The sequence below is a fragment of the Thunnus albacares genome, chromosome 4 (assembly GCF_914725855.1).
Source record: "Thunnus albacares chromosome 4, fThuAlb1.1, whole genome shotgun sequence".
Classification (NCBI taxonomy): domain Eukaryota; kingdom Metazoa; phylum Chordata; class Actinopteri; order Scombriformes; family Scombridae; genus Thunnus; species Thunnus albacares.
In genome coordinates, this window is record NC_058109.1 from 15,585,903 (window position 1) to 15,601,857 (window position 15,955).

General features: G+C 39.7%; 2 protein-coding genes across 2 annotated transcripts in view; both read left to right on the forward strand.

Moving 5' to 3' along the window:
- iars1 (isoleucyl-tRNA synthetase 1) overlaps positions 1 to 15,955 on the forward strand; it is a 60,299-nt gene that overhangs the window by 16,179 nt on the left and 28,165 nt on the right. Inside the window, exons 11-15 of the mRNA XM_044348538.1 lie at positions 558 to 680; positions 6,119 to 6,210; positions 7,529 to 7,627; positions 11,491 to 11,617; positions 13,985 to 14,058. Of these exons, the coding sequence (XP_044204473.1) occupies positions 558 to 680; positions 6,119 to 6,210; positions 7,529 to 7,627; positions 11,491 to 11,617; positions 13,985 to 14,058 (515 nt within the window). The remainder of the gene's footprint in view (positions 1 to 557; positions 681 to 6,118; positions 6,211 to 7,528; positions 7,628 to 11,490; positions 11,618 to 13,984; positions 14,059 to 15,955) is intronic.
- Positions 1,200 to 4,462, forward strand: LOC122980487 (vimentin-like). Its single transcript, XM_044348539.1, has one exon. The coding sequence runs from the start codon at positions 1,979 to 1,981 to the stop codon at positions 3,113 to 3,115; it is 1,137 nt and encodes a 378-aa protein (XP_044204474.1). The 5' UTR covers positions 1,200 to 1,978; the 3' UTR covers positions 3,116 to 4,462.

Genomic DNA, 15,955 nt, shown 5'->3' on the forward strand with positions numbered 1-15,955 from the left:
GCATTTATTCGTTGGTTTAAAATCTGAAACACAGATGCCTTTGCTCTGAAGACATACAGTCAGAAGAAATGCACTACTGAACTACATTTTTCAATTTTTATGTTCTTATGACTAGGTGTGAAATGTCCCTGTGAGCTATCTGTCTTAGATCTTGACAGGGTGTTTGAATACAAAATACATTTACAGCTGGACAGCACTCGGATCTTTCATGTATAGCTGTCACATACCAGTAGCGCTCGCTCCGGCTCTGCAAAGCCGAACAAGGAATTCAATATGGAGTCATAACATGTCTTTAAACTAGTGACACTGGCTGCCAAAGGGGTTAGAGTTTCATCTGTTTAGAGAACATTTTTGAATCAAATTACACAAATTTAAAATGAAATGGGTCACTGTATTAGTATCAAGATAATGCAACTTAATTACAAATACATTTTCAGGATGCAGTCATAGGCTACAGTAGATGACTTTGTTGCAATGGAAATTTTGCTGTGAATTACATCATATAATAAGGTACCTTTTTTCTCAAGTCTCTAAACTGTATATTATCTCCCCTGTAGGATGATTACAGGGTGTGCACTGAATACAACATCATCCAGAGAGACCAGGCTCCTATCTGCCCTGTGGATGCCTCGGGCTGCTTCACTTCAGAGGTCACCGATTTTGCGGGACAGTATGTCAAAGTGAGTGACACACCAGACATTTACATGTAGATTAGGTTAGCAGACATTTCAGGCATTCTACCCCTGGTAGGAGCCACTGGTATGATACAGGGGATAAATCCCTCAACGGTATCGATAGCCGGTTTAATTCAGCATTTCATTTTCCGCATCCTGGGCTCCACTGACAGATGACTCCTCCACACGCTCTCGTATTGCTCTCCATTTTTTCTGTTTATAGCTAGGAAATGCATTTCCACCGAGTTTCCGTAATGATTTTTTTTCCTCTTTCATTCTGAATAATCTGCTCTGAAATATGCCATTTATTTTTTTTTATTATAGGCTTATCATTTATTATAGGCTTCTTTTCTTTTCTTTTTTTTAAGTTATGTTATGTGGTAACTGGGTGACACTTTGACCCCACTTATTTAGCATTTATGAGCAGTATATAAGCATTTAATAAATGGTTTATGACACATTATAATGTAGTTATAAGCACTTATAAGGACATTTATTAATGTACAGTATTTTGTCAACAATTATACATTTTCCTGTGAAGACACATCTTGTATTACTAAAAGTGTGTTTTACTATATTTTCACTCAGTGTCTGTTTATGCACCAGCATCCATTTATGGGTACCCACAGGGAGAGTTATAGTTACAAATACATTAATTAACACTTATATCTGCTCACAACTACTGTATAATAAGTTATAAATCACATTATTAAATGTTTATATACTGCTAAAAATGCAATAGAGGGTAAAGTGTTGCTGGTAAGGGGAATCAGAACATGAAATAGTAATCATGTTTTTTTCAAATGTTCTTTTTTGCTGCATGACTTGTTCATTGATATTGAGGGAGTTGAATCCACGTCAGAGCAGGAAAACCTGCTGCCAAAGCACATTGTCACTGTTTACCAGTGCACTGGTTGCCCTCTTCCTCCCTGTCACACCCAACTTCATTACCATTCTAAGTGGATAGTGAGTGTAAAATAGCAGTCATACATGATCAGATCACTATTTCACATCCTCGTGCAAAGGCCAGGGAGTGGGCTCGACCTGCCTGGCCGCTAACATTACAGCGTTATCTAATAACGGGCATGCAGCCACAGTTCTCTGAAAGTCTGTCATAGTCCACTTTTGAAATATGTAAAAACTAAGCGTGAGTTTCAAGGCAGTCTGAGACATTCTTTATTGCCGCATAAAAACTTAGAGGTGATCTGAGAGCGTGTCAGTCGCTACGTGGGCTAAGCAAAGAGAAGCCGAGAGAGCAGCCGTTCCTCTCTAAACTGAAAAACCAACCCAGTATTGTAGGCAGCATGAGAGCCGCATCTTACACCCAGAAGAGCCTGCAGGTTAGCGGCTCTGGCGGCAGAGTAAGGGTTCAGAGCCCATCTCCGTCCCGATGCCGTGGATCCTCATACGACAGCCGCGGACGCACTGGTTTTCGTGGCACTGCCGTTGAGCTGGGAACAGAGATCCACCAGCAACATGCCAATGAGAAAGAGGAGATGCAGGAGCTCAATGTCAAGTTTGCAGGATACATTGGGAAGGTCCAGGCTCTAGAGCAGAGAAATGCTGCTCTTAAAGCTCAGCTGGCTGAACTGCAAGGCCGCTACAAGGGAGGCCCCGCGGGCATCGGAGAAGAATATGAGCTCAAGTTTAAAGAGGTGCGGGATCTGATTGAGGCCCTGACTAATGAGAAGGGAGCAGCTGATATCGAGCGGGGCTACATTGAGGAAGAGATTGAGGTGTGGAAACTAAAGCTGGATGAGGAGCTGGCACTCAAAGAGGAAGCAGAAATGATCCTGAGAGAGTTTCGCCAGGATGTCGACAACGCCACACTGCAGAAGGCTGAGCTGGAGAGGCGTATAGAACAACTGGTGGCCGAGATAGAGTTCCTCAAGAAACTGCACGACGAAGAGGTGGATGACCTCAGGAGGCAGATTGAGGACGCTAAGATTACCGCCGAGCTGGACGGAGATCGACCTGACCTAGCCGCCTACCTGCGCAACATGCGAGCAGAGATAGAGGCCGTCGCTGCCCGTAACGTCCAAGAAGCTGAGAAGTGGTACAAGAGCAAGTTTGACACCCTCAAGGAAACTGCTGGCAAACATGAGGACCAGATGAAGACCATGAAAGACGAGATCACGACCTTCCACAACCAAGTGACAGACCTGCAGAATCAGATTGAGGGGCTGAGGGCTCGCAATGTCGCCCTGGAGCAGCAACTGGAGGACATGGAGATGTCCCACATGGATAAGGTGGGGAGCCTTCAGGGTGTCATCGCTCAGCTGGAGGCTCAGCTCTGCGAAACCAAACTGGAGATGACCAAATATCTCCAAGACTACCAAGAACTGCTACACATTAAGCTTAAGCTGGATGCGGAGATTGCCACCTACAGGAAGCTGCTGGAAGGGGAGGAGCAGAGGCTTGGAATTGCCAAAGAAGTCTAGATGTCCATGGTGAGAAGAGCTGCAGGTCCAGAGCAGTGAAGACCAGCAGAACATCGTGGAGCGGAGAATACTCATAAAAATATTCTTACCCTACCTTATCCTTCATAGTCATAGGGCTGGGTATTGTTGGACATTTTGTGATGCTTGTGCTGGTAAGACACCTGAGTGTGCCCTCTTAAGTTTTTAGTAACAACACCAAAATGATACTTTGTCCAAAACCTTACTTTTTATGTATAAATATTTTTTACTCCAAAACTTTGGTGTCTTTGACAAAAGAAGCCAAAGTTTTCAAATGTTGAATGTAGAGACACAAACAGCCATACAAAAACTTGGCCTAAATCTGTTCTAAAACAAACAAAGTCTTTATTTTAATAATGTTTTAATAATCTGACCAAAGAATCAGACAGCATGATTATAAATCTGACCAGACACTCATGTCAGTTTTCTGTATTTGACAGTTATTGATACTGAATGAATGAACAAAAAAAAAAGAGCAAAGGTTCGATACCCAGCCCTACTGACTCATATCATTTACCTTCCCCACACCTTAACCCCATTATCCTCATGCATTTGCTTGCTTCACAATCCTTCCTCAGTCCTTCCTACTGCAAATCGGACACCACTTTCTAAAATAGCCTTCCTGCCTTTCCCTAACTCTAGTACTCCTTTCACTCCTCCATCAGCTCTACTCTCTTCCTTTACTCATTTTTCCTACAGTACACCCTGAAAATGTATCTTCCTTCCTTTTCTGCCAAGTCAATCCCACACCTCTCTTCACCATTTCTGTCAGTTCCCTTTGCTACAGCTGCTCACTTTTCGCAGCCACTGCTTCTTTTGATCTAAGTTTAGGATCTGACCTCCTTCACAAAGAAACACGTTTGTTCTGCTGTGATGTGTCACATCTCAAACAAAGCAGAAAAAAAAAGAATTCATTTTCTGACAATGTCCCCTGATCATTACAAATGTTTGATGAGAAAACTATTGACCATTTACAGGAGTGTTGTCCAACTGTTCCTTAATAAAGATTGAAGTGAGTGCATACAACATAATGCATTGATTGTTTTTTCTCCTGTGAGTTGCCTGTTGCCCTCTTTCCTGATGTTTTCCTCCTGGTCTACTTCGTCTCCTTCTGTAATAACTTTATTTTTCCATGCACTCTTTATCTGTCTCTTTAACTTCTCCTACCCTCATTTTAAGCTACAGAACAGGAAATGTGGAGAGCAGTAGTCTACAAAGTGAAGCACAGTGAATAACATTTATTTCAGTATTTTGCTTTTTGCTTTGTCCTGTAAATAAATTCTAGACACTCTATGTGCCACGAAGGAATAAAATGGCTATGTGAATCGAGCATTACGTTGATATATATCTTGATTATTTTCCACAGCAGGCAGGCTAGGTGTGATAGTTTTGCTGGGTTATTTCATATTATTAGACACAAGAGTAAAATGTCTGTTTTGGAACCAGTAACTGTGCTGATTAATTATTCCTTGTGGCCCAGAGATTCTAAAAGAGTCACAAATATGTGTGTTAACAAATCAAGTTACCCTTGTTTATACTAGATTGACTGGGTGGTGAAAAGGGTTGGTTTCTCTCAATGGGTTGCTGGAGCAGTTCCAATGAGTCTCTCCACATTACAGGTGTACTTTCATGTTTTAATGAGCTTGGGTCAGGACATAACAAAATTTCCTCCTGGCTGAGAAAGTTTAAAACCTCTCTCTTTCTACAAAGAGGTCATGACCAACAGTCTGCTGAGCACCTTGCTGAAAAGTCATATTTATGAGCTTGTGGTGAATTGCACTGTGAGCATGGTTAGAGGGAGATGAAATAGTGCGCGATAAGGCACAGGGCTGATTGCATATTAGATTGTTTGCCATAAACAATGAGCTGGATGACAAAACAGACAATTTCTCCCTACCTGTTTGGCGATATTTATCATAGCTGTAGGAGCAGAATCTGGCCTTGGCTGTGAATTGACCTTGTTTTTTCTTCAAGGTGAGCATAAAGCCCTGATGTGTTCTTACCTTTTCGTAGTGATAAAGATATGGTAGGACAAATGTTTAGCTATAGCTTATGAAACACACTACTTGTAAATTCGGTTAATTTCAAAGATGCATAAAATGGTGTGATGTCACCAAAAAGTTATTTTTTTCCACTGCTGTGTTTATTAGTGCTGACCTGTTTATGGCAGAATGTGTAAGAAATATGATATAGATATTATATGAAAAATATTATGAGCAGTAGACACGAAGAAAAAAAGATGATAAAATGTAAAATTGTGTGTTTAAAGGATAACGCTAGTGATATGCTATATTTTTGTTGTTGTCAATAAATCTAAAACTTCCCTACCATCTGTTGCACTCAGCCCCAAGCCCACTGGATCCTACTGAAAACGTAAATCTTTCAAAATGGGCCATGAATATATAATTTAATTTTTCTAAAAAAAGGAGAAGTAATTTCCTGAAACAGTTAGGTAATGTAGTTTTTAACGAACATTGATCGCTCAAGCAGCGGTAAGTAGTGCAGTCAGCAATGGATATGATGCACTAGTAAGCTATTAGTGGTTGTAGGACAGTGTATCGATATCATCATAATGAAGAAACATCCTACCCAGTGCACCAGTGTGAAAAATTTAAATGACCAGCAGACTTATCCCTTTAAGTATTTGCTGAATGAAGGAACTGTTCTCTACACCTGACAGCATACAGGATCCACATATGGCAAGGACAGCTAGAATGCCAGAAATAGAAAGTGATGAGAACAATGTGGTGATATGCAAAAGAGCGTTGCGCTTATGTGGCAGATTATTCAGTGCTTAATTTAAAAAAAAAAAAAAAAAAAAAAAACAGTTAGGATGCAAATTTGATTATCTGGTTTTCACCTTGAGTTATTTTATTTCCTTTGTAGTTCATATACTGATGAATTCCCAGACTTTTTTTTTGACATTAACAACAAAGCAGCATTTGTTTTAAAATCATGTCTAATATTTTGGTCTTCATTGTGTAGGATGCCGACAAGAACATCATCAAGTGGCTGAAGGAGACAGGCCGCCTCGTCAACGCCAGCTCTTTCAAACATAGTTACCCATTCTGCTGGAGGTGAGACGCAGACAGAATTTAAACTGAGACAGTAATTTTACCTCTGTGCCATTTTAAAGTGGCTCCTTCCAACTCATTTAAACTAACAGCTTCACTTTGATTCTTCCACTGAGGGCCTTTGAAACAGTTGTTATAGAATAACCCCATGTGCTGGAGATGAAGGTTAGAGATCACAGATAATAGGCCTGCACACATTAACTACTATTTAAATACTTGCAGCCTTATTTAGTGGGAGAAGACACTGTACTAACATCCTATTTCTGTATCCTGTTAAACTATAGTACAGTTGGTCAGGTGGTGTCTGCACAGAATAAATTCAAAAAGCCAAAGTCAGTGTGGTGGCACACATATAACCCCTCAAGGTCCCACGTTATCACATCGTAACTAACAGGCACACACACACACACACACAGAGTTAATTTTTGAGTAGACTAAATCACTCTGTCACTTGGAGTAGCTGCAGCCTGACCTGAGCAGGATTAATTAACCTCAGTAAATATGCAGAGATGTGCTCTCTAAGCCACAGGCTCGTAGAGATGAAACTGTTGCGTTATTAACCCCTCAGCATCTGTATAGTTGACCTCAGCTGTGCTTACGACTAAAAATGGTACTTTCTTAAACCACAATTTGAAAAAGTGCAACAAGATTAAAACATAGCAGATAGAAGACAGCACAAAATACACAATATGGACACAAAAATATTTTGCACAAACAAAAGTGTTAAAACTAAATTTCAGGATAACTTTAATGTTCTCATATTTAATACATATTAACCTCTTATCATAACCCTTATTTCTAGTTGTGCATCTTACAGGAATGTGTATTCTAACTAAAAAAAAACCTTAGCTTCCAACTAGAGCTGCAACAGTTATTTACATTATCGATTTAAACTTTTAATTATTTTCTCCATTAGTCGTTAGTCGATTAGTCGTTGGGTCTATAAAATTGTAAAAAATGTCGATCACTGTTTCCCAAAGCCCAAGATGCAATCAGGTCTCACACAGTCCACATTTACTATCAATAGGACTTAAGAAACCAGAAAATATTGACATTTAAGAAGCTGGAACCAGAGTTTTTTTTTCTTTAAAAATTAATTAAAATTATTATTATTGAATATCATAACAGTTGGCGATCGTTGGTTGTCAGTCGACTAATCGATTAGTAGAATCGTTGCAGCTCTACTTTCAACCCCAAAATAAATGCTCGCTTTATGAATTAGAATTTGTCTTACAGATACAATTTTTACTGGTTTTGTTTATCAGTCAATATGTAGCTGCCTTATGTTTTATGCAATGTGTTCATGTTTATTTACTTCCAGGTCTGACACGCCGCTGATCTACAAAGCCGTCCCCAGTTGGTTTGTTCGAGTGGAGCACATGGTGGAGAAACTGCTAGACAACAACGGAAAATGCTACTGGTACGACGTTTTCTGAAACAAGTGATAACTAGCTTGGTGCTCGGTGACACTGAAGTGGCAGCTATGAGCGTCTTGCCAAACAACTGGTCTAAAAGACTCCCAAGTCAAGACAGACAGCGGTTATGGTCCCAAAACAATTACGGCCACAATGCTGTACAGTCCCGTCAAGTTATTTGTTTTGAGCTCTGCAGCCATCACTGGGTATGATCATCTTAAATGGGAAGATATTAAATTTTAAGGATTTTTTTTTTCATCTGTCATGAAATCAGGTTTAAATTCATCCTAGTAAATATTTTACTACGATGCACATGGGACTGATGCTGTATAGAAAACATTAGCATGATGCTAATTTGTAATGGCAAAACGTGGAGTAAAAGTAAGCGTCAGCATGATGGCTTAGCTAAGTGGTATTACCCCTGGTCCTCCCTGTGCTCTTTTGTGAGCCACAGTAGCTGCCTCTGGTAATGGGACTGTCAAACTGAGATGAATGACTAGCCGCTAGGAAGGTGAAGACGCACAGACACACATGTACACAGAGACCCAAACATACACACTACTTTAAAGGCCGAATTCCTTATCTAAGGGGTAATAGTGTCACATGTAATTCAGGACTTGTTAAAGTAATTTACATATATTAAGCTGCTCTTGTGTTATTAGGAGTAGAATAGGACTGCAGCTAATAACGATTGATACTGATTAAACTGCTAATTTTTTTGATTAATTGATCGTTTGGTTTATAAAATGTCAGAAATTAACTTACCAATGCTCCAAAACTCAATGATAACCAATTTACTATCATATAAGATTAATAAAATGAGCAAATATTCACATTTGAGACACTGGAATTAGGGAATTTTTGGCTTTTTTTTTCGATTATCACATTTGTTGCTTATGAATTTTCTGTCAAACGACAGCTCTAGGTTAGAAAGCAAAGGGATGTGAGATAATTGTGGAAATGGTAAAAATTTATGTTGATGATGCGTTTCTGAAGAATTATATAGTTTCCATAATGATGAATTTTGCTGTCATACTTCAGCCTTCAAACAGATGAGGAAAATGTGCATGTATACACATACTCATGTTTCCTTCCTGTGTCTGTGTGGCTGATGCTCTTATGCAGCCTTCTAATTAAGCTTATTCAACCCTAATTATTTGATTTTGTTAAGACTCTTTTTGATTAGACTCACCACTTTCATACTTGAGTTTTGGTCCCAGGAATATTGTCTGTCGGGGAGGACTGCCAGCTCATCAGCACCCTTATAAAAAGCGAAACCCCCGCGCGGTTCAGTACCTCTATGTGAAGTTCATGTTAGCTGATCAGAGGCTTAAAAGAACCCTTCAGAAAGCAAAGTGCTAGTTACCATATTCTCAATGCGATTTGTTCATTTTATCTCTTTATTCAAATGGTGCAGTGGGTAGACGCAGGCTAAGTATCTATTGAGAGAGTTCAGACTGATTTCTCCAGATGTCTGTCTCTCTGAATAAATTAATGACTGAATTAATGAGTGCTCAAAGGGGAGCTGGTATCTTCAGGGGCAGGAAGCTCGGCCGCTGGTGCCTGATTTCAGCACAGTTTCTTGGCCACAAGGAAGAAGAAAATGTGTTGAGCACAGTGACTCAAGTTGCAAGAAGATCCCCTTTTCTCATGTTCATCTCTGTTTCAAACTCAATTGACTGTTCACTAAGCCCTGCCCCCCCCCCCCCCCCCCCGTAGTTACTGTTATTACGCTTGTCAAGCGTTCCATGTCTACGGTGAAAAGCTTGAAAGTCTTGGTAAGTTTCTGAAACAGTGGATATCTGAATTCAGACAGGAGTAGACTTATATACAGGCAGAGTTTCTTTCAGTTGAAATGACAACTGCCTGTCTCTCTCAGGCAGGTTTTATTATGTAGCTATGTCACTGCCCCAATTTGAACGGCCGGCCTAAAGATTTTCTTTTTTTTTTTTTATCTCTAATTGTTTCCACCCAGTTTTAACAACAAAACCTGGGAGATTGTTCTCACTCTCTATGAGATAAGCATTTAGAAAATGACCTGTGAGTCTACAGTTGATGAAACATGTAGGAGACATGGAAATAAACTTACTAGTGTATATTACAGTATGGTAGTAGTATTATTATACAGTATGACAATGGAAAAATATCATATTAGACTGTTATTTCTTTCTAGCATAATGCTGTTCAGATGTTTACCATAGAAATACAAAGGGCTAGATTTGTACTTTTTTTTTATTATATAACCTTTACATGAGAAAAAGATTTGAGGATCTGAACAAACCAATGAGCTTAGCAAAGTCATCTCTGGTAAACTTCACCAAATCTATTACGGAGCAAGACAGACCTTCTAATGCAAGCCTAAACTCTGACATAACATTTAGTAGCACCTGGGAGGTTTTTAAATATCATTTAAATCATTAACATGTCATTTTCTAGTGTAACATGTAACACCACATAGTTAGCTAATGATATGCTAAGTCTTAGCCTTGTAAGTAAAGCTAGGTCACCATTGTAGGTAATGTTAACTGAACATGCTAATGTTAGTGAGTTGCGTTAGTAACAGATAAACACACAATTTAAGTCAATCGTTACACTTTTGTTCTTGTATTTCTGGTTTTGGAAAGGCGACAAAAAAGACCTAACCCTCTAAACTCTTAAATGTCGAATTTAATTTCGCTCCTAATAGCCCCAATAGCCCCATGCACAATGATTATGTTAGAAGAAAGCCTTTATTGTCATTGTACAGAATACAACGAAATTAGGAGCTTCAGCGTGTTTACAAATCCAAGGCTTGACAAACCTGCCGTGCCTGGTTACGGTTGCTAAGCTATAATTGGACAATTACTGATTGGGGGAGGGGTTTAGTTAACGGTCATTTGCCAGATTAGTCGCACCTTGTCTTCTTTTTCATCCCTCTGTTTTTCCAGTGTTCCCATCTTCGTTACCTTTTTGCCTTCTGCACACTCTTAATCAGACCACAACCTCTGTCCCTCTGCTGTCTCCCTCTTGTATCCATCCCCAGTGTCTCTGACTTATTATAGAAGCTTGTACATGTTAAATGGCTCCTCTGTGTGTCTCCAGCACAAGACAGCACACTTTAAATTCTACATTTAGCGTGAGCAGAGAGGAAGGGAGGGTGAGGGATGGAAGAGGGATCCGGGGGGGGGGGGGACGGTAGTGAGCTGCAGTGGCAAAAAAAAAAAAAAAAAAACATTAAATTGATATATTAGGGGCCTAAATAGAAACGCCTCCTACAAATGGGAATTGATGAACTCGTTGCTTAGTGCGTGGATCCTGACGACGATTTATACCCCCCACCAACCCCCCGTACTGTTCTCCTGAGCAACACGGCCTGGCACAGCAAGAGATGGGGACAGAAATATTGAAAGGAAGAGGAAAGGATAGCGGATTAAAGCGAGAAATCGGTCGAGGCAAAATAGGAAAAGGGGGGAGCAGAAAAGGGGTACAAAGGAGGAAGATGCCTCGGAGGGAATGTTAACCTTTGCAGTTGAGCTTCTTAAAAAGAGCATCACAGTTTATTTTTATGGCTAAAAATGAGGAAGAAGTGGAGGCTCAGTAAAGGAATAATAATTATAAAATGCTTGCTCTTGTTGTGAGAAAAATGCATTGCCCATTAAATTAAATGTTTCTAGGGAGTAGTGGTGGTTGCAAATGGCTGTTAAATTTAAACATGACTGATGGGTATGACAGCAGTATTCCTGTTGTGTGTCATTTCACGCAAAAGTGGAGCAAAACAGCCACCTCCTTCCATGTAGGCTTGATTGTCCCTGTGGTCTGAATCATGTTTTATATGTTTACGAAAATAATTAAAACTAGAACACACACCATAATCTCTCCATCTCTGCAGGGTTCCAGAGTTCGTGCGTGAGAAGCGTTTCGGGAACTGGCTGAGAGACGCACGTGACTGGGCGATTTCGAGGAACCGTTACTGGGGCACACCGATCCCTCTCTGGGTCAGCGATGACTTTGAAGAGGTCAGGAAAACACACAAACACGCACTTGTGATGCTTTAATGGAGTACTTAATACTTCTAATGTGTCTTTCTACTCCACAGAGATCACACTATTTGTCTGTGTCATGACCAAATACCAAGATAGTTATTCTTTTCACAGGGAGCTGATCACATCTTTGGCAGCGCTCACAAATCAATCTGAGCTAAGCGTGACAGGGCGTAATTGGAAAAATTGAACTCTGTGTAACTCATTTTTATTTACCATAGAAGTGAGTTTTGGCAATAATTTCTTGTGTCTCACCAAAGGAAGATTGGCCTACTGAGAGGGTACAGAAATCCAACCTTCTCTCATAAATTGGCATAGTGAAATTTTTTCTCGCTGACCTCCCTTTGACACACATATTTTAGCAAATCAGACCCCTTTTTTTTGTGTGTGTGTGGAGGCTTGTGTAGGAGAGACTTTCTGGCATGGCAGAGTGGGGTGACCATGGTGTCAAACCAGAGAGCGTAGCGTGACTCTATACTGTAGACAGAGTCAGCTCCCCTCAGGCACCATTACCGAGTGCCTCCATAAACGCGACACATGAATGATTCATTAATGTAAACAGCAAATAAACATGAACCAAAATGTGTTTGGTTTTTGCTTCATACTGGTTAAGGCGACTTCAAAGGTCCTCAAAACAAACAGCAAATGATGGGGAGGAAAGGAAAGAAGACACATGAAAAAAAAAAGGGGGGTGGGGGCAGAATAAATTAGCCAGTGAAGAAAATGAGGAAGTTAAAGACATGAGAAGGAGGGAAAAAATAAGAGATGAAGAGAGGGGGTGGAAAAACGGATGGAAGGTAGAGAAGCCAGCCAAACTGTAAATGTTCGTCTTGTTATGAGTGTTGATTGCCAAACCAGGCTGAGTGCGTGAAGTAGACTGAACTGAATAGAAATGTCAGAATTGGGTTGTTTGAGCGTTTGAAAAATGAAGTGTTGGTCCCCCAGCTGAAAGAGGGACAGCTAGTGACCTGCTTGCTGGAAATAGCATTGTGACTGTATCCAGAACACTTGCGCTCCCTGGTGCCTCCCTCACACACCCCTCAGCAGCAAATCACACCCAAAACTAAAGCTGTACACGTGTGTCAGTCTGTGTGTGCCAGTATGATTTCTATCTGTCAGTATCTTTTCTTTATGTTGTCTCCCCTCTGTCCCCGGCTTTCTGGATATATTCCTTTTACTCTGTCTTCTTTGGATCTCACTTTGATGTATCAGACTCTATCTGGGCCATGTTACCTAGTGCTGTGGTAAAACTAGAGCAGAGCCTACAGGTTAACTCTCTGAGGAGACCAGATAACACACTTAACCATACTTTCTAAGGTAAAGTTACTCAGGAAGTGTGTTAAAGTAGGTCTACTTTTAAGTCCTGTGGTGTTGTGATAATCAAATACAAAAAAACGGGTAGAGAAATGTGATAGAATTATTATACTGTAAGCCTAATCATTTTTTATATTAACAGTGGATTAAATGACTATGTGTGATGTGAAACAGGTTATTTAAATTCAACTTATAAGGGAATAATGCCTCAATGTTAACAGTTTGTCATGCTGCCCCCAAGAGGCAAAAAAAACAATTATTGTAGATTTAAATAGGTATCTCTTAATTAGGGTAACAACAACTGGCTTGGTTTAAATAAAAGGAACCAGGAAAAAGGGAGGATCGAGTCCCCTAATGTACATTATCATCACAAAAGTTGTATTCGTCCCCTAAAATTTGAAGTTTGCTTTTGGCGCATTTTGCAAATTAGCCCATTATCAATTTTAAAATGCAACTAAAATTTCTAGTAAATTGTGGATAATGCTTATTGTAATTTTCCAAAGACCAAGATGATGTCTTCAGATTGATTAATCAGACCAACAGTCCAAAAACCAAATTAACAATGATATAAAACAGAGAAAAGCAGCAAATCCTCACATTTGTGAAGCTGTAGCCACATAATGGTGAGTATTTTTTGGGTGTTTAGGAATATGTTACTGTTAATGTCATCTTGTGATATTGCTTTTTTTAAGATTAGAGCTGAAACTATTGTCAGCTGCTGTTAATGGTAATTGATTAATCTTTTTAGGTAATTTTTCAAGCAAAAATGTCAAATATTTGCTGGCTACAGCTTCTCAAATATGATGATTTGGTGCTTTTCTTTGTTATATATCATTGTAAATTAAATATTTTTTGATTTTGTACTGGTGTCTGAACAAAACGAGTAATGTGAAGACATCACCTTTGGCTCTGAGAAATGCCAATGCCTGAGTTATGGGACTAAATTTCTTGGACTAAAGGATTCATAGAAAAAACTATCGGTGGATTAATAGATGATTAATTGTGTTTGCGTGTGATCTTGTTCATCAGGTGGTGTGTGTGGGGTCCATGGCTGAACTGGAGGAGCTGACCGGAGTCAAAGTAACCGATCTGCATCGGGAGAAGTGAGTCACTGATCAGCCGCTCAGATTATCAGGAAACCACTCGAACATGAACTCAGTGGTGTGTGCCTGCTGTGACAGTGTAACATCATCAGATTCACAGGCTGCATGTGCGTACAGGGGTGGACATGTGATGGGAAGTTAGTGATGTGGTTGTGTGTTGGTGTATAAATTTGTCCATTTAAAATCTACCCTGTGTGCCTCTAATGTGACCTGTCTGCCTGAACCAGATGGGTGTTGTGGAACACTGATCACTTTACTCTTCCGATGTTCATCCGCTGATTACCTTTAATCACTTCCTTGGAGCTGGAAATCTTTAATTGATGAGGGAGGAAGAGGTTGCCTCATCCTGCTCCTGTGTGTTGAGTTGTGTGTTCAGGGTTGCTATGCAGGTCTGGAACGCTTGGAAAAGCACTCAAAATTATTCGAGCTATTTTTAAATCTAGAAGTTTAAGAAAAATTAAACATGCCAAAGTAAAGAAAAACTGTTTAGCTAAGTAAAAGTTTATCAGATGTTTAAAATTGTGGTTCGAATGTTTACAGTGTTTGAAATTTAAAATTAAGGAATGTAGTATAAGTCGTTGACTATAAATTATTTCAAGATCATTAGGAAAAAAATCCATTACTGCAAATTAAGACATCACACAGCAGAAATGTAGCTTGCTTGGAATGCATTTTGTATTAAGTTTTAGCTCCTTAAACAGTACTTTAGGTTGGTTTGTAGAGGTATTTGTTAGTGTTAGCTAGCAAGCTGTTGTCCATTAAAGAAGCTAATCAAGGAGCCTGAGAATTGAGATTCCCTCATCTAAATTGATGCTTAATTGTGTCTATAAGTCATTGTCACAACTGTACCTCGGAGTTTCTGGACTTAAGATGAATACTATTATTATTCTTTTTGTCGGTGTGGACAGGTAGTAGACAACTTCTGGAGGCAAAAGTGTTAAAGCTGTTCTGCAGGACCAAACTCAAAGGCGGGGTGAAAATCCTGCTGTCATAGAGTGTAGTGAGATGCAATAAGTCAATTAGGGGTAATGGTGAACTCTCCACTCTTTCAGACATTCTTTCCTTGTCTGTGCACAAGAAGAGTGACGAAAGTAGATTTTGTGAAGTAAATAAAAAGCTTGACAGAAAGTCAGGCCCTGCCAGGTTTCTGGTCTCCTCACACCCAGCCTATCACTTTGTGAAGTGGGCATGATTGTTGGATTATTGGTTTCAGAAATGGTTGGATGCATTCCCCTTATTCTGACGTCGAAAGGGTATGGGAGTAGGCGTTTCAGATGCTGTTCAACCATCCTACAGGCGTTCTGATGCTTTAAATGTTAGATTAGGAGAATATATTTAGTGCTGCAAGTTGAAAGACTGATCGACAGAAAAATAGTCAACGCAGACAAATATCCAATGTTGGAATAAAATCTTAAGGGACAAAATAATCTCAAAAGCGATCTAGTATTAGTCTTGCAAATAGTGACCCTGCAAGATCCCCAGTCTTTGCAAAATTATGACACATTGTCTTTAGATGTGAGAGGATGTCAGACTTTAGTCTTTGAAAAGTCTTTTCAAAGTATTCCAGTGTATGTTAGGTATAAGTGGATAAACTGTAATTAGTCCACATTATAAGGTGTGAAGTGGCCAACCCTTGACAATAATAGCTCTGCCTGGATTGTAGGAAAATGAACATTTTAGCTACAGTATACCTTGTGCATAACGCAGCAAAATGACATATCGAGCTACTGAAAATGTACTCAGCAGGTCTCTTCTTTTTGGTAAATTCCTGCTTAACACCCTCTTTTGCTCAATAGGCCCTCTTAAGAGCAACAGAGCAGCTTTAGTGGCCAACAGTAGATTACTAAAGGTGTAATTGGCAGTTTATAGACCTGAGTGCCTGTAATTGTATAAATGT